At 41.8% G+C, this 18,853-nt stretch overlaps 1 protein-coding gene across 1 annotated transcript in view; it reads left to right on the forward strand.

Annotated features, from left to right (window-relative positions):
• The first annotated feature begins 278 nt into the window (after positions 1-278).
• Positions 279-18,853, forward strand: part of LOC124258547 (protocadherin Fat 4-like) — a 54,850-nt gene continuing 36,275 nt past the window's right edge. Inside the window, 5 exon segments of the mRNA XM_046692615.1 lie at positions 279-366; positions 13,786-13,967; positions 14,608-14,836; positions 16,084-16,326; positions 17,899-18,134. Of these exon segments, the coding sequence (XP_046548571.1) occupies positions 279-366; positions 13,786-13,967; positions 14,608-14,836; positions 16,084-16,326; positions 17,899-18,134 (978 nt within the window).

Below are 18,853 nucleotides of genomic sequence, written 5' to 3' on the forward strand. Positions count from 1 at the left end.
ACTAGGTAAATACCATCCGCCTCTTTATGCATACCCCCTAAATAGGAGGTGTTTGTTAAGCTTAACTTAGACCCACATTCTGTTTAAATGTTTAATACATAATATTTATAATCGCAAATGTTATGACACGGGTCTAGCAAGATATTTTGACATTGGGCAAACTAATATTTTGATGTCAGCGAGGAGAGGCGTTTAATAACCACCTATTGTGTAATGTAGAGATAGTTTCATGTGTCACCTAAATTCGTGTGTTTAAGGACACGGCTGAGTCTCTCAACATGGCAGGCCTCGAGGGCGGAGGACCTCGGACGGTGGTGTTGGTGTTGCTACTGTTGCTGTGCCAACTTACTTACACATTTGGAGCAGGTAGGTGTGACAATAGAGTCTATTATTTTTCTATCGTGACTTGTGTTACTTATTGAAATAACAACCAAACAAGGTTAGATTGTCAGCATAGATAGGATTTTTTTTGTGTGAGCGTATATTACCACTATTTAGAACCAGTAAACATTTCGCAATTTCTTACCTATCGACTATAGAATTATAAGAAAGTTCAAGAAGTCATGATGTGTCTGAGGGTTCGTTACCTTTTTAAAACTGTTTATTTATTTTTTCTTACAGTGGAAATGTTATGTTACTAAATTGCCAAGCGAAAATGGAAGTTTACAACCAGGTGTAATGGTGGCTAAAATGAAACAAGCTACAAATGATTGTTCGATCTGGTGTTAGGAAACTAGTATAACAGTTGTGTTTTAGAGCTAAGGTTTGCAGCGTTTCGGCGACTGTTGCCAGCCTTAAAATGTCAATAACGTTTATATATTTTAGGTTTTTAATCCATTTTGCAGGTGTACATGTGTACTTTTAATAGCCCGGAAAATCACAATCTCCAATTTAGTATTTGAATAGTTTACTCTGCCATACCCTGTTTTTCCTTCCTAGTCACACTAGAAAACAGTCGAATGATGGGCGATATACATGGCATTGAATGAACTTAATCCGATGATTATTGCGTTGTGACTGTGTCCTTATATATAGTGGCGATAGGGTGTTCGACCTCATTAAACCGGATCCTGAATCAGAACTGCAGAACAAATGGGAGCAGAAAAGTTATTTATTGGCGCTTGTTCTGTGAAGATTCGAAGATAGAAAAGTTCCAGAATTCTATACACGAAAAATATGGTGTATTTGAATTAGTTTACTCTATGCCATTCTCGATATTTTACCTTCTAGTCACACTTTATGACATCAATAATGACACAGCCGTATTATCCCAACCATACATGGTGGTAGATTTAGGTCCACACACATACCTTAGTACGAACTTAAGTGTGACCAATCCGGGGCTCCTTTCACGAAGCAACCTGTACTAAGGTTAACCTTAACTCCCATTCTTTAACATCGCACTAAGGTTACCTTAGTGACTTACGATCACCTTAGTGCTTTGTGAAAGGAGGCCCTGATCATTATGATCACTCACGCAGCTAGGACACTAACAAGAAGTATGTCAATCCCGCTACGTCCCAACTCAACACCTTAGTGATCATGCTTTGAAATGAAGTGTAGAGTTAACAGAATTTTTTAATTAAAATAATGCGGTAATGTATATGTCACACATGGTGTAACTTGTGGTAACAATAACAAATAACACATGATGATTGCTAAAGATTATATCTGTTTTTATTGGTCAGCGTTGTATGTACAAATTGTATACATCTACATTTAACACATGCCTGTCTGTGCGGTGTATATTTTGGACGTTCTTAGTAGCGGATGACCTTTGTGTATACAAATTATGTCGTACATGGCTCTAATTCCACGTTCGTAAATTTTGTATTCAATGCTGAGATTACGAACGATGATATTAAACTGCGCCCCTGTAGAAATTAGCGACATTTCCACTCGAATTTCAAGGATCGTTGTTTATGCATTAGTATCTAAGTTCCAGACAAGCTGTGTGGCGATATCTGGTCATAGTTATCGATAGGTTCTTTATCGGTACAATCCTGATTACATCAGCTAACGATTTTCTGTCCAGTGATGACATTAGGTACCTTGGTATTTAAAATGGTCCTCTTCAGTCAAGATATTCACGTCAGTTATACAACATAATCCAGACTCAAAATTCAGATACCAGTGAAAATGGATTTAGACAAGCGGAGTGACGATATCAGGTCAAAGTTGTCGATAGGGGCCCTATCAGTGTGATAAAATTACATTAATTTCAACTGACATATGGAGCTCACAAAATTCGAGATAACTCTTCGATAAATTGTGCAAAAGATAATATAAACGTTTTATCATATTTCATCGTCCAATAACTTGTAACATATTACTCCCTGCTCCTGGGTTTCACCCGTGAGGTAAACGTCTGGCACAGGCTTACCTTCCATATTATGTAGAACACTGCTGTTTTAGTTTGTTTATTTGTTTGTTGTTTAACGCCGCACTCATCAATATCCCAACTATATGGCAGCGGTCTGTAAATAATCGAGCCTTGATCAGACAATCCAGTGATCAACAGCATGAGCTGGGATACGATGACATGTGTCAACCAAGTCTGCGAGCCGGACCACACGATCCCGATAGTCGCCTCTTACGAAAAGAATACTGTTGAAAGAGGCATCCACTGTAACGTATTTTATTGTCTTTGAAAATGGAAAGTTGAAAATATTTTTGAGTTCACGTCAGTATATCAGGCAAACGTCTTTATGTGTAAAGAAACGGTGCTGTTACAACGAATTGGCAAAATAGATTTTTTTTATTTTGATAAGATAATTCATTTTTAAATAAGGTTTAAAGTAAAAATAGTAAGCATTTTGACCGGACAAAAGTACATTTGTGGTCGAGCTTGACCTGCATGTTTACCAAGGAGGCGGTGATATAAAAAGTTAAAGTATTGATGACGGTGAGATATCCTTATCCTACAGATTGACCTTATCCTATAACGGCCCTGTGCTGACTTTTACACCGGCTTTATCGCTGTGAATTACAGCCCGATCATCCAGGGTTTCGCGGTGAACGTGACACTGACGTTACCCGACGTTGACGTAAAAGTGTCCTCTTCTATGTTGCCTGCTATTATCCTCTAGCTTAATTGTGTATCAGTTTATCCGCCCACCTCAGTGTTGCTAGGCAATGTCTGTAAATCCTATCCTATTCACGTGTATAATCAGGAGGTTGGATATGTAGGGAGGCACAAAAGGGAACTTTTTCCACCCTTTGAAAGAGACTTTGTTCCGAATGTTGTATGGGTAACAACGGCATTGTGCGTGCTCGGCGTCATATCGGGACGTTTTTGTGCAGCTTTGGTATAATTAGACACAACATAAACTCTTAAAGGGGTGGAGACAAATTAAGTCTTTGTACTTGGAGGTTATTTGATATTAATATCGATACGTTATGTGACACAGGTCATGCGTGATTTTTAATATACTTTCCGTGGGCAATACGTCCTGTTGAATAGTACGTGGTTTATACATGTTACTGAAGAGCAATAAAAGTAGAAATCTATTTTTGTGTATAATATATAATAAACTTAAGACATGGTATACACTATGATGAGATTTTTAGTTTGAGCAGTGGCTATAGTTTGCACCACTCAATGGAGTTCATCATATGTTCTCGTCACGATATGGCTGAAATATTGCCGATGTGACGTTAAATATTAACTCACTCACTCACTCAATGGAGTTCACATGTACCGGATTGTGTTAATGTAATTGCAGGTAGTGTTTGCAAAGATCGTATCGAGTACATATTTGTGAGAATAATTGTACGCTAGTAATTGGTGTTCATGCCTAACAGGTAACTTTTGATTGTCATTTAAAAATATTGTCGAAAGCTTGTCATGCCATGCCAGTATTATTTAAATACTGTTTATCTCGGAAATGAACAATCTGATCCTGTAATTCCGACGCACAAAGCGAGTCTTTTGATGAGTAGTAGAGGTAATGATTGTCCTGGACCAAGTCCAACAAAAGCCTCTGCAAAGCCTTATTCCACAAATAAGGCTTTGGTCGGACCCTTAGCTCTTGCTACCATTACCCCTACTATGAAAAATTAGTAAAATGTCCCCGGCAGCCACAATTCCCCAAGGGAGAAATAGAAATGTATTGCGCTTCCTCCCAAGGGGAATTGTGTATCACATCACACAAAGTTGCGACGGTGGGATACGAACCCACATGTACAGCTTGCGCAGACTATACATAATGGGCCGCACCACTCAACCGACTGATCTACCGCGGACTTAGCTGAAGTAGGTCAGTTTAACGGGTATTGTATCACACACACCCACGCATCACGTGCTGTTGACAGGATCAATAGTCCTCTGTCTGGCCCATCAAGTAGTACAAGGTAGGTTCGTCTGATTTTATTTTCATTTTATCTATGTCCACGTGCCGCTATGTGGTTTAGGGACTGTGAGACAGACTACATTGCAGGGAGGACTAGGCTGTAGGGAAAATAATGTGGTTCAGGGACTGTGAGACAGACTACATTGCAGGGAGGACTAGACAGTAGGGAAAATAATGTGGTTCAGGGACTGTGAGACAGACTACATTGCAGGGAGGGCTAGGCAATAGGGAAAATAATGTGGTTTAGGGACTGTGAGACAGACTACATTGCAGGGAGGACTAGGCTGTAGGGACAATAATGTGGTTCAGGGACTGTGAGACAGACTACATTGCAGGGAGAGCTAGACAGTAGGGACAATAATGTGGTTCAGGGACTGTGAGACAGACTACATTGCAGGGAGGACTAGGCAATAGGGAAAATAATGTGGTTCAGGGACTGTGAGACAGACTACATTGCAGGGAGGACTAGGCTGTAGGGACAATTATGTGGTTCAGGGACTGTGAGACAGACTACATTGCAGGGAGGGCTAGGCAATAGGGAAAATAATGTGGTTCAGGGACTGTGAGACAGACTTCAATGCAGGGAGGGCTAGACAGTAGGGAAAATAATGTGGTTCAGGGACTGTGAGACAGACTACATTGCAGGGAGGGCTAGACAGTAGGGAAAATAATGTGGTTCAGGGACTGTGAGACAGACTACATTGCAGGGGGGACTAGACAGTAGGGAAATAATGTGGTTCAGAGACTGTGAGACAGACTAATCTGACCTGTTCTTTGCAGACTAAATTGAACAGTATGAATGATTTTATCACCTGTCAATGGAGTACAACAACACAATGACACAGTAGGGTGCGAGGGTGTGGCATTGTTACGTTATTCATTGTACGAGTCCCACTGTTGCGTGACGGACCACAGGCGGAATTATGACCAAGACGCTGGTCTGCACGCATGTGTGGACTGAATTGATCTCTCACAGCCAATAGAGTGTGAACCAGCCTGACCTCGACAGTGCTTCACACATGGGGGTGGTTCATATGTGTCGCATCCTTTTACTTCCTGGGTAGACAGTTATTGTCTGCATCGTTGATGTTCTGCATCGTTGATGTTCTGTATCGTTGCTCCTGCTACAGCGATTAGTTTCAAACTGAGAATCAACTAGCACTTCAACTACTACTACTACTACTACTACTACTACTACTACTACTACTACTACTACTACTGCTGGCACCCATGAAGGGCCACCTCCTCGTGGTTGGTGCTGGGTAACGCTAAGCGCCCTTCAACCCCCCGTTGTGGACCCGGGGGGATATTTGGTCCACCAACCCGTTTGCCGTGGGTTGCGCCCCTGTGTCGGTGGAGGAAGGGAGTCTGGTGGTTGAGGGCACTGGTTCCAGGAACAGTGTTCCTTTGCCCAACACACCACTTCGGCCCTAACTTCACCTAGACGGGAGGTAGAACTGGCCCGGTTCTATCAATCGGCTGGTCACGCCAAGCCCTGTGCATTGATTATATGTAATTGCACAAAATTTGATTTGGAATTGTTGAAATTTCGGTCTTGGCAGCCTTTGTTCCTTTACACTAATTTTGGAATATGTTTATCATGAACTTTGCCTAGAGTCGTATGCCCAGAAGGCGGTGGCTCATTGGCCAATCTGGTGGGATTTATCTTTTCAAGATTTTTTCTGCTTGAGTATACCCTCCTAGTATCCTTGGTGCCGTCTGCTGGAGATCCACAGACATGAGGCATCGTCCTTGTTGACACTCCATGGTGGGTGGGGAGCTAGGAGGACGAATCATATATATTTCTATCATGGCACCCCCACTCAAAAAACGCTCACACGAATCTGACGATTCGTTGTCTTCAGATGATGACGGTCAAGCAATCTCTAACAATCCGGATAATTGGCCTCGTTTTCTAGTTATGTGTGATCCCGACGGTGGCTCTTTAAAATTGAATCCCTTTGCTGTATCAAAGGGCATTGAAGGTTTGGCCGGAGACGTAAAGGAAATAAAAAAGTTGAGATCTGGTTCCTTGCTAATCGAGTGCAGGAAACAAATACAGTCAAATATTCTGCTCAAAACAACGTCTTTAGCAAATGTTCCTGTGGAGGTGTCCCCCTCACAGGACGCTAAATAGCAGCAAGGGCATCGTCCGGGATACTGGACGTTGCCTTTCAGACATGAGCGAAATTGATATCATGACTGAACTGCACTCCCAAGGTGTAAGTCAGGTCAAACGCTTTACAGTCAAAAAGAATAACGAAGTTATCAAAACTAACACTTACCTATTTACATTTTGTTTGCCAGTTCACCCACAATCTCTGAAAGCAGGTTATTGCAACTTGAGGGTGGAGACTTTTTATCCCCAACCCCTTAAGGTGTTACACTTGTCAGAAGTATGGTCACGGGTCCAAGTCTTGCAACAATCCAGCTGCATGTCATCGATGTGCGGGAACATGCGAGGACAGTAGTCTTTGTGACAAAACACCTGTTTGTGTCAACTGCGCGGGTTGCCATCCTTCTTCATCCAAGGAATGTCCTTCCTGGAAGTTGCAATCAAGAATTTCGCGAGTAAAGCATGAGCGAAACGTGTCATTCTTTGAAGCAAAACAGATTGTTCTTACACGAGAACAATCAGGTCCGAGTTATGCTGCCACTGTTTCTGCTTCTGTTCAGGCTTCTACATCAAAACATGTCTCATGTACTTCAGTTGGTTGCCAAACCGACTATACGTGGGCTAGGACTTCTGCCCCAACCTTGATAACTTCCGAAATTCAAGCGAGACCTCAAAAGGTGACTTCCAGTGTTCAAACCACACCTTCACAAACCATCATTCAGTCGAAGGCATCTTCTGAGAAAGACAAATCCTCATCTCAGAACCAACCATCTAAATCATCTGACACAAGTGCGAAAGCGACTGTGAAAAATCCATCCAAACCTAACTATGAAAACAAAAAGAGTCAAAGCAACAGACCCCGAAAGGGGTCAAATAACCAGGTCCAATTTTATAATAAGTTTGGATCCCTTGAGGACATGGATGTGTCCGACCATAGCCATAGTAGGACTCATAGCTTGTCACCCTCAAGGAAGGTAAGGGGTAGATCTCCTGTTCATCCACCGAAGAAATAATGTCCTCACCTATAATTCAATGGAATTGTAGAGGACTCCGGAATAATTTAAATGATTTACATCTATTAAACCAAGATTTTACACCTTCAGCGTTCTGCATCCAAGAAACGTATCTGAAACAAACAGATAACTTTGACTTCCGTCAGTTCAATGCATATCACTGTTTTTCTCCTCCGGGTGATAGAGCTTCTGGTGGATCATCCATCCTGGTGAGGAACACTGTGATCCATAGCCCAGTTCCACTTAAAACAAATCTTCAAGTGGTTGCAGTTCGACTTACATTACAGGTTGCTTTTACTTTATGCTCTTTGTACATTCCACCTTCATCGGCTGTACAACTAACCGATTTGCAAGCTCTTTATGATCAACTACCTAAACCCTGTATAATCATGGGTGATTTAAATGGCCACAACCCGCTCTGGGGTGGCACTCATACAAACACCAAAGGTAAATTACTTGAGGAATTTATTTCCAATAATGATTTATGCATTTATAATGACGGCTCAAATACGGAACATATTCAGCTCTTGATTTGTCTATTACTGACTCCAACCTATTGAGTGAATTCGAATGGTCAGTCCACGATGACCTCTGTGGAAGTGACCATTTCCCAACAATACTGAAACCTGTGAATCCATCTGATGTTCTTCCTTCATCAAGATGGAATTTTAAAAAGGCTAACTGGCCTTTATATGAAAATCTTTGTACTGACAAACTCAAACCTGAACTTTACAATGACATTCCTGATGCCATACAATGTTTTTCAGATGAACTAAATAACATAGCTGATGAGTGTATCCCAAAGTCCTCTGCAGTTCCTCACGTACGAAAACCATGGTTTACCAATGACTGCAAACAGGCTAGGAAGGCACGGAAGAAAGCCGAGCACTATTTCCGTCGCCATCCTATGGTCCACAATTTGGACAAATATAAAATTTTAAACGCCAAAGCACGACGTACTTTTAAGCAAAGTAAACGCCTATCTTGGCGAAATTATATATCAAAAATTTATTCTCGCACACCTATATCCAAGGTGTGGAATATGATCCAGAAAATCAAGGGTAAGGGCTCTAAGTCTAGCATTCACCATCTCAAAGATGGAAACGAATTACTTACTAATAAATCTGATATTGCTAATAAACTTGGTGAGACGTTGGCTAAACATTCTTCCTCATCTAATTATGTACCTGAATTCCAAAAATATCAAAACAGCAAGAAAAGAAAGCTATTAATTTTAATTCAGATAATGGGGAAGACTACAATGAGACCTTTTCGATACATGAGCTACATACTGCTCTTGATCAGGCTCATGATACTGCTTCAGGGGCTGATAACATACATTATCAACTCCTGAAGCACTTACCTGAATCATGTTTAGAGACGCTCTTACACATTTTTGACGACATTTGGACATCTGGAAATTTTCCTTCGTCGTGGCGGGATGCTATTATTGTTCCCATACCTAAACCTGGACGGGATCATACAGATCCCTCAAATTATAGACCAATTTCACTCACTAGCTGCGTTTGCAAAACCATGGAACGCATGTTCAACAATCGACTTGTTTGGTACTTGGAAACCAATAACCTTATAACTGATATACAATGTGGTTTCCGTAAAAACCGTAGTACCATCGATCATTTAGTGCGTTTAGACTCTTTTGTAAAAAATGCCATAATTAATAAACAACATGCAGTGTCAATCTTTTTTGATTTAGAAAAAGCATATGACACTACATGGAAACATGGTATTTTAAGAGATTTACACGATTTTGGATTGAGAGGCCGTTTGCCTCAATTTATATCCAAGTTTTTAGCTGACAGGCAATTTCAAGTCCGAGTTGGTTCTACCCTGTCTGACCATTATAATCAGGGTGTCCCACAAGGCAGTATTTTGTCTGTCACACTTTTTAGCATCAAAATTAACAGTTTATCCAAGGTTTTAAATGATTCTATTGATGGATCACTTTTTGTGGATGATTTTAATATTTCTTGTCGTGGTAAGAATATGCATACTATTGAACGGCAACTGCAGCTGTGTTTAAATAAGATACATAAATGGTGTCTTGAAAACGGTTTTAAATTTTCCAAGTCAAAAACTAATTGTCTACACTTTTGTAGAAAATATAAGCCTCATAAAGACCCGGAACTATCTCTAAATGGCACTCCTATCAAAGTTGTGAAGGAGGCCAAGTTCTTGGGTATTATTTTTGACTCACACTTAACGTTTCTACCACATATTAAAGCACTTAAAACTAAATGCCTGAAGGCACTTGACTTGTTGAAAGTTGTTTCCAATTCTAAGTGGGGAGGGGATCAAGCTACCCTCCTCCACCTATATCGATCATTGGTCCGCTCGAAACTTGATTATGGCTCCATCGTATATGGTGGAGCCTGCAAAAGCAACCTAAAACTACTTGATTCTGTCCACCACCAAGGCCTAAGACTTTGTCTTGGGTCCTTTAGAACCTCTCCTATTGACAGTCTATATGTTGAAGCAGATGAGCCCTCTCTAACACAACGTCGTATCAAATTATCTTTACAATACATAACTAAACTATATTCTAGCGAGTCTAACCCTGCATTTAACTGTGTCTTTAATCCCCTCTACGAGGATTTATACAACAAAAAAACGTCTCTTGTTCCGCCTCTTGGGCACAGAATTAAGCCCTTCATTTCTGCTGCCGGCATTTAGCTGGAAAATATATCTCCTTCCCGTCTTCTTTCTTCTCCTCCTTGGCAACTAGTGAGGCCTGAAGTTGACCTAACTCTGACAAAGTTTAAGAAATCTGTAACTAATGAATTACAATATAAACAAGAATATAATCAATTAAAAAATAAATATAATACTCATAAATCCTTATTTACAGATGGGTCCAAGGATGGTGGCGCGGGGGCATGTGCCACTGTCATAGGATCCCGAACAATATCTTCTCGACTACCAAATAACAGCTCTATATTCACAGCAGAAGCAAACGCCATATTAACAGCTCTTAAATATATTAATAAAAACCGTAGATATAAACAATATATCATCTTTTTAGATTCTCTTTCGTGTCTTCAGGCTATTAAAAATCTTTCTTGCAAACATCCACTTTTATTAGAAATTCTTGAATTGTACAATGAACTTGCTACTGGCCAATGCGACATCGTCTTTTGTTGGTTACCCAGCCACGTTGGCATTTCTGGGAACACGATGGCTGATATTGCTGCTAAGGCAGCCCTCAACAAATCAGTGACACCACTTCTTATCCCATATTCAGATTATAAAGCCAGCATTAGAACATACATCCGCGATCTAATGCAAAAGAAGTGGGACACCCAAGTAGGTATTAATAAATTACATGCAATAAAACCGTACATTGGTTACACTTACTTGGGTTGTCAGTCCAGATTTGAAGAGGTCATTATGCGACGATGTCGCATTGGCCACACCAGATATACTCATGAATATTTATTGAAAGGCGAAGATCCTCCGTTTTGTATCCCTTGTGATGAAAGGATCACAGTCAAGCATGTCTTGCTTGACTGTATTGAATATTCCATCACAAGGGATATCTATTTCAAATCCAAAACTCTGAAGGATCTTTTTAATAATGTCAGTTCTCATTTAATTCTTGCATTTTTAAAAAAATTAGATTTGTTGAGTGATTTGTAAATAGATATATATTTTATTATTGGTAGTTTAGATTAGCAACTGAGATTGTTAGTGGCTGTATCCTCAAAGGGGGTTGAAGTATTGTAAAATTATTGTCCTCCTGAGAGGGTACGTAAGTCCCAAAACATTTAGTCAATCTAAGTGTACCTGCTTTTTAATCGTAGAATAAGTGTGTTTTTAATTTATGGCTAGATTTCTCTTCTGTCGCCAATGGCTGAAGGGATGGTGTAAATCCAACTAGGGTCGGTGCAGGTAGCAAAAGTAATGTAAGTCCCCATGGTTCCTAGTATGGTGATCTACCTTCAGTTGTTGGCGATCTATAGCCCATTTTTACATTGTATTGTCTTCTTTAATTGGAATATTTTAGCTTTGTTCGCTAGTTTTATATTGATATCTGTGATTGTCTAGTATTTTTACTGTCCTTCGTCGGCAGGTTTTTATAATAACTATATATATATTCTATTACAATGTCAAATGTTCTCGTCACGATATGGCTGAAATATTGCCGATGTGACGTTAAATAATAACTCACTCACTCACTCACTACTACTGCTACTACTACTACTACTGCTGCTGCTGCTACTACTACTGCTGCTACAACTACTACTACTACTACCCGACCGCGTCATACCAAAAGACGTTAAAATATGGTACTTGTTGGTCCCTGCCTGGCGCTCGGCATTAATGGGTACAACAAGGACAGGTCGGCTCGGAGACAGTATAATGTGTCTGAGTTGGGTATTCATGCTTCGCTGCGGCGTGGTATCTCAGTGGGCTAGCACTTTAAAACCAGCTTCAGTCTGGGCTAGTACAAGCAGCCGCACATACACATACACACGCATGCACGTCGTCATATGAGCGAAATATTCTCAAGCACGACGTTAAACCCAATTCCACCACCACCACTACTACTACTACTACTACTGCTGCTGCTGCTGCTGCTACTACTACTACTACTACTACTACTACTACGACTACTACTACTACTACTACTACTACTACTACGACTACTGCTGCTGCTGCTACTATTACTACTGCTGCTGCTGCTCCTTCTCGTCACGATATGGCTGAAATATTGCCGATGTGACGTTAAATAATAACTCACTCACTCACTCACTACTACTGCTACTACTACTACTACTACTGCTGCTGCTGCTACTACTACTACTACTACTACTACGACTACTGCTGCTGCTGCTACTATTACTACTGCTGCTGCTGCTCCTTCTCGTCACTCACTCACTACTACAACTGCTACTACTACTACTACTGCTGCTGCTGCTGCTACTACTACTACTACTACTACGACTACTGCTGCTGCTGCTACTATTACTACTGCTGCTGCTGCTCCTTCTCGTCACGATATGGCTGAAATATTGCCGATGTGACTACTACTACTACTGCTGCTGCTGCTGCTGCTGCTGCTACTACTACTACTACAGACAGTATAATGTGTCTGAGTGGGGTATTCATGCTTCGCTGCGGCGTGGTATCTCAGTGGGCTAGCACTTTAAAACCAGCTTCAGTCTGGGCTAGTACAAGCAGCCGCACATACACATACACACGCATGCACGTCGTCATATGAGCGAAATATTCTCAAGCACGACGTTAAACCCAATTCCACCACCACCACTACTACTACTACTACTACTGCTGCTGCTGCTGCTGCTACTACTACTACTACTACTACTACTACTACTACTACTACTACTACGACTACTGCTGCTGCTGCTACTATTACTACTGCTGCTGCTGCTTCTTCTCGTCACGATATGGCTGAAATATTGCTGATGTGACGTTAAATAATAACTCACTCACTCACTCACTACTACTGCTACTACTACTACTACTGCTGCTGCTGCTACTACTACTACTACTACTACGACTACTGCTGCTGCTGCTACTATTACTACTGCTGCTGCTGCTCCTTCTCGTCACTCACTCACTCACTACTACTGCTACTACTACTACTACTGCTGCTGCTGCTACTACTACTACTACTACTACTACTACGACTACTGCTGCTGCTGCTACTATTACTACTGCTGCTGCTGCTCCTTCTCGTCACGATATGGCTGAAATATTGCCGATGTGACTACTACTACTACTACTACTACTGCTGCTGCTGCTGCTGCTGCTGCTACTACTACTACTACTACTACTACTACGACTACTGCTGCTGCTGCTACTATTACTACTGCTGCTGCTGCTCCTTCTACTACTACTATTACTACGACTACTACTGCCACTGGGGCGGTGGGGTAGCCTGGTGGTTAAAGCGTTCGCTTGTCACGCCGAAGACCCGGGTTCGATTCCGCACATGGGTACAATGTGTGAAGCTCATTTCTGGTGTCCCCCGCCGTGATATTGCTGGAATATTGCTAAAAGCGGCGTAAAGCCAAACTCACTCACTCATTCACTCACTACTGCCACTACTATTGGGATATTGAAAGAATCAGCTGAAATGAAGATTCAGTAGACAGGCTGTCACCAGTTATTTTCATATCGTCGATATGAAAAAGAGATGATTATAGTTCATTAGATACGTGAGAGAACGTGTTATGGTACACATGTTTTAAGGGGGGTAAGTTAGGGCTCAGCTCACCTTTGTGTAACATATGTAACATTCTTATATTTTCCAACACAGGCGCCGCCACAACATTTGACAACATAGCAACTGATGGCAGTACTCGCGTCAGTATTGCTGAAAACACCGGAACAGGGGCCTCAGTGTTCGGTATCCTAGCAACTGACCCGGAAGCAGACGCCCTGACCTTTACACTGACCACTACGTCAGTGCCCTTTACACTTGTGGGTCAACAGCTGCAAGTAGGCGGGGCCTTGGATTATGAAACAACAACCTTTTATCTACTGACTGTGACGTAAGTTCAGTTGGGCTTTTTTACATGTGTAATTGCAGTCTTAGACAATATACATGCTTTTAAAATGTGTACACACTCTTTAACAGAAAATACTTGAGGATAGTTTAGTCAACCAATGGAGACAGGGACGGTGGGTTTGCCTAGTGGTTAAACGTTCGCTCTTCAAGCCGAAGACTGAGTGAGTGAGTTTGGTTTTACTCCGCACTCAACAATATTCTAGCTATATTGCGGCGGTCTGTAAATAATCGAGTCTAGTCTAGACAATCCAGTGATAAACAGCATGAGCATCGATCCACACAACTGGGATGCGATGGCATGTGTCAACCAAGTCAGCGAGCCTGACCACCTGATCTCGTTAGTCACCTCTTACGACAAGCATGGGTTACTCAAGAACAATTCTAGCCCGGACCTTCAAGCCGAAGACTGGGTTTGATTCCCAACATGGGTACAATGTGTAAAGCCCATTTCTGGTCTTACTGGTATTAGGGCCTGACCATATGTATCTGTCACTTCATTTATATACGTATAATATTATATGACAGAACGCCATTTAGGCAGTTGCATGATTGTGTATGTTTTACTATTAGTGCGTTGCATCCATTCAAAGACTTCCGTACTTCAGAGTAAGTGATGGAACCTCGACAACAACAGGAGCCGTGAACGTGGACGTTACCGACCTCAACGACAACTTGCCAGTGATTAGCGGAGCCACGGTCATCGCCATAGACGAGAAACAAAACGTTGGAACTGTCGTGCCCTTCACATATACTGTAACAGATAACGACGCCGGAGACACTCTGTCCTACCAACTGACAGGTTGTGATCTAACTCCTGACTTGTGGGGATGGGGAATAGTCCAGCGGCTAAAGTGTTGGCTTGTCACGCCTATCACCACAATGATGTGCTGAAAATAACAGCGGGGTACAAACCACACACGCACGCACGCACACATGCACGCATACGTACATACCGATGTCAACATGTTAAACCATAATGTTATACTTAGTTAGATATGATCGGTCAACCCATACTTGTCGAAAGAAGCGACTAACATGATCTATTCGTCAGGCTCGTTGACGTGGATGCCACGTGTCATCGTATCCTAGCTGCGTGGTTCGATGCTCATGCTGTTGATCACTGGATTGTCTGGTCCAGACTCGATTATGTACAGCCCGCCGCCATATAGCTGGAATATTTCTAAGTGTGGCTTTAAACAACAAACATTCAACAATTATTTGAATAGTAAAATGTGTGTGTATTTCTTTCTAATTTTTGACTCGTTCCCCGATAAGCTTCCTCAAGCACATATGCATATGTTTACATGATCTTATGATCTTGAAGATCGTTAACTCACTGGGAATTCCAGTGCTTGTCACAAAAGGTGACTTAGTGTATCAGGTGGTCAGGTTCGTTGACTTGCCGGCCAGCAAAGGCGATAATGGCAGCTTATGTTGTCAGTGAGTGGATTGCCTGGTCCTTTGTGAAGACAGCAATAACAACAAAAATCAATACTACATCTAAGTAGATGCATATATATTTTGTTCTGTTTATTTAGCGTTGAACGACTTCCTCAGTTATAGTCCAGCTATATCGAGGCAGGCTGTAAATTATCAAGTCAGTCTAGTGATTGATATCATGAACAGACATGGGATGCGATGACATGAATCAACCTTACCAATCGCTTTCGTTTATCGTTTCTTACGACAAGCACGGGTTGTTGATCATAAATTCTTACCCGTGTCATAAACAATTAGTGATATGTAATATACCCATGCCAATAATGGTTGTCACCCCCCTTCCCACCCCAACCCCGCACACACCTCAAACACACACCCCACACCCCCACCCCACACCCACTCTCCAATTAAAAAAATTGAAGGGGGTGACAACCATTATTGGCATGAGTATACAATCAGTTTAAATTAAACGTTAATGTGAGGCAAATATTAAGATATTCTAACTTCAATCCCTAAATGTATCAATCGATTGACAGTACAATGTATTTTTGCACATGTACGTTATCCTAGGATGAACTTATTGTATGACATACATAAATGCTGTAGGAGTCCACGCGACCTACTTCACTATCGAGAGCAACACTGGAACTATAAAGACTTCGCAGAAACTGGACAGAGATGCTTCGGGTGCAATCAAAGTTTTTGACCAGCTGACCTTGACGGTGACCGACAGTGCTGGTCAGCCCACTACCGGGACATTGAGTGTGACGTTGAATGACATCAACGATAACACCCCCACATGCACACCGTCTGCATTCTTCGCCGATGTTACAGAGAACTCTCCCGTCGGTGAGTATGACATTTCACTTTAAAGTCTGACCCGTGTCTTCAAGAACAGGTGTTCAGCAACATTTGGCTAGCTATTCTCGAAACGTTCGTAGCCATCTTAAGCCTATTCTTAACACATTGGCTACGATCAAAGTTAAGTATTCTTAGGGCTACGAACGTTTCGAGAATAAGGCCCCTGCTTTTCTCGTATGAGTCAAAAAGTGCCATCTGGGTGGTCCGACTCCCTGACTTGTTTGATGCATGTCACCGTATCCCAACTGCGTAGATATACGCTCAATGATGTTGATCACTGGATGGTCTAGTCCAGACCCGATAAATCTTCGCAGAAGTTTTAGAGACCCCTCCAGTCAGTGAGTAGCCACTCCGGAATCCCTTCAATATGTACCATAAAATGCGGCATTTTACATCAAATCATGAAACATTGTATCGACATAATAGTTGAGTAACCGGCCTGGTTGAGCTGGTCCTGACAAGGACGTTGTGTAGTCCATGAAGTGTATCGCTGATTAACATCATGGTTGCCGGCTATGAACGTACTTAAAACTCAAGTCATTGCTTACGGTATGTTCTGGAATCGTTCGTTACTGGCATCATGGCAGGTTCGGACCCACAAGTTGTGAGGTGAGGTGAGGTGAGGTGAGGTGAGGTGAAATTGGATTTAACGTCGTGCTTGAGAATAATTCGCCCATATGACGACGTGCATGCGTGTGTATGTGTATGTGCGGCTGCTTGTACTAGCCCAGACTTAAGCTGGTTTTAAAGTGCTAGCTCACTGACATACCATGCCGCAGTGAAGCATGAATACCCCACTCAGACACATTATACCGACTCCGAGCCGACCAGTCCTTGTTGTACCCATTAATGCCGAGCGCCAGGCAGGGACCAACAAGTACCATATTTTTACGTCTTTTGGTATGACGCGGTCGGGGATCGAACCCGCGACCTTCCGCTCTCCGGGCAGAGGCTCTAACCACTACACCACGGAGGCGGTCAAAAAGTTGTGAAGAAGTGCCTGGTTGTAGTTACTTGTCGTCCATTATGTCCACGTTGTGCAAGTCAAATTCATTATCGATGGCCTGGTGTAAATCTAGCTGGGTTCCATGTAGGCAGTAAAAGTTCTCCTTGGTCCCTGGTTACATGCTTGTTTTAAATCTATAACTGAAATATTATAAATGTTTTATTCTCTTTTGTAGACACGTTTGCTTTCGATGTATGATTTATTTTAGTTACGATATGGTTACAAAACTGCCAATGGGACTGTATTTCTTCACTTAATCATCATAGAGGTCCCGAAATTAGATCCGTTACCGATACACACTAAGCCTGTGATACTATGGCTGGTGAAATTTATAGGCCATAATGTAAACAGCGCAATAAAGCGAAAACCCTACGAAGGATTTTCTCTCATACTGAGCGCTCCTTGTCGATTTCACCTTATTGGTATAGTTCTTTAATGTTTCATATGAACCATCCGGTTTAATCTATTATTTGCTCATAGAACGCATAGAAGACGTTGACTAATTACTTCTGAATGTATTTGTTGAGATATCAAGTGTATTCCTGTTGTTACAGACACTACCGTCGTTGCTTTAACGTGTACCGACGACGACGCCTCCCCGAACAGTGATATGACAGTGACCATCGTCAGTGGAGATGATGCCACCCAGAAGTTCAAGGTCACTGCCATGAACATTCTGACGACGGCAACAGTGACGGACTTCGAAACGACGACGTCATACACCCTTGTCGTCAACATTGCCGATGGTGGAGCAACGCCGAACGTAGCCACAGCTACAGTTGTTGTTTCTGTAAGAAATATAATGGAAACATGTGAACGTGTTTAATCAATAATAACATAAATAAATTATCATAGTTAATACAGCGGCTACTGTCTCAATTACTGGTTGAACATCAGTTCTAATTGCTAGCTAGCCACCAATGTTTGAAAGAACATTTAATTAAGTCATGAACCCGTGAAGATCCGGGTTAGAATTGGTCTTGGGTCACCCATGCTTGTCTCGTGATGCGAGTAACGGGATTGGGTGGTCAGGCTTGCCAGACTTGCTTGATCCATGTCATCGTACCCCAGTTGCTTAGATCAATACTCATGACGTCAATCAGTGGATTTTTATACGTAGCATAAAAGAATAAAAAGAAGTTGTTATCCATAAAAACGGGTCACGTATCCATGTTCTTCAACTTCTAAATGCCTTTCAAGAACTTCGATCTAGAAGACCCAATTCTTTACAGACCACCGCTATATAGCGGGACAATTGCTGAGTGCTGCGTAAAAAAATCAAACGAACTTTTAACTCTATAAATTAATTTGTTCTCTCAGTTCCATGTGTTTGGAAAGTTCACATTGAGTGTTTTTCACGATTGGCGGTCATTTGCTATTTTGAGAAGTTCGGGATGAAATTACTAAGTTGTTACCCCCGCTTGAAATATGTAAGGCGATAGTATTCTATACACACGGTTCCTATTCTGTACAGTTATATGTAATATGACATTGCTGATCCCATCCAAC

Source organism: Haliotis rubra, unplaced genomic scaffold (assembly GCF_003918875.1).
Source record: "Haliotis rubra isolate DU_JTF1 unplaced genomic scaffold, ASM391887v1 Scf698, whole genome shotgun sequence".
Taxonomy (NCBI): Eukaryota; Metazoa; Mollusca; class Gastropoda; order Lepetellida; family Haliotidae; genus Haliotis; species Haliotis rubra.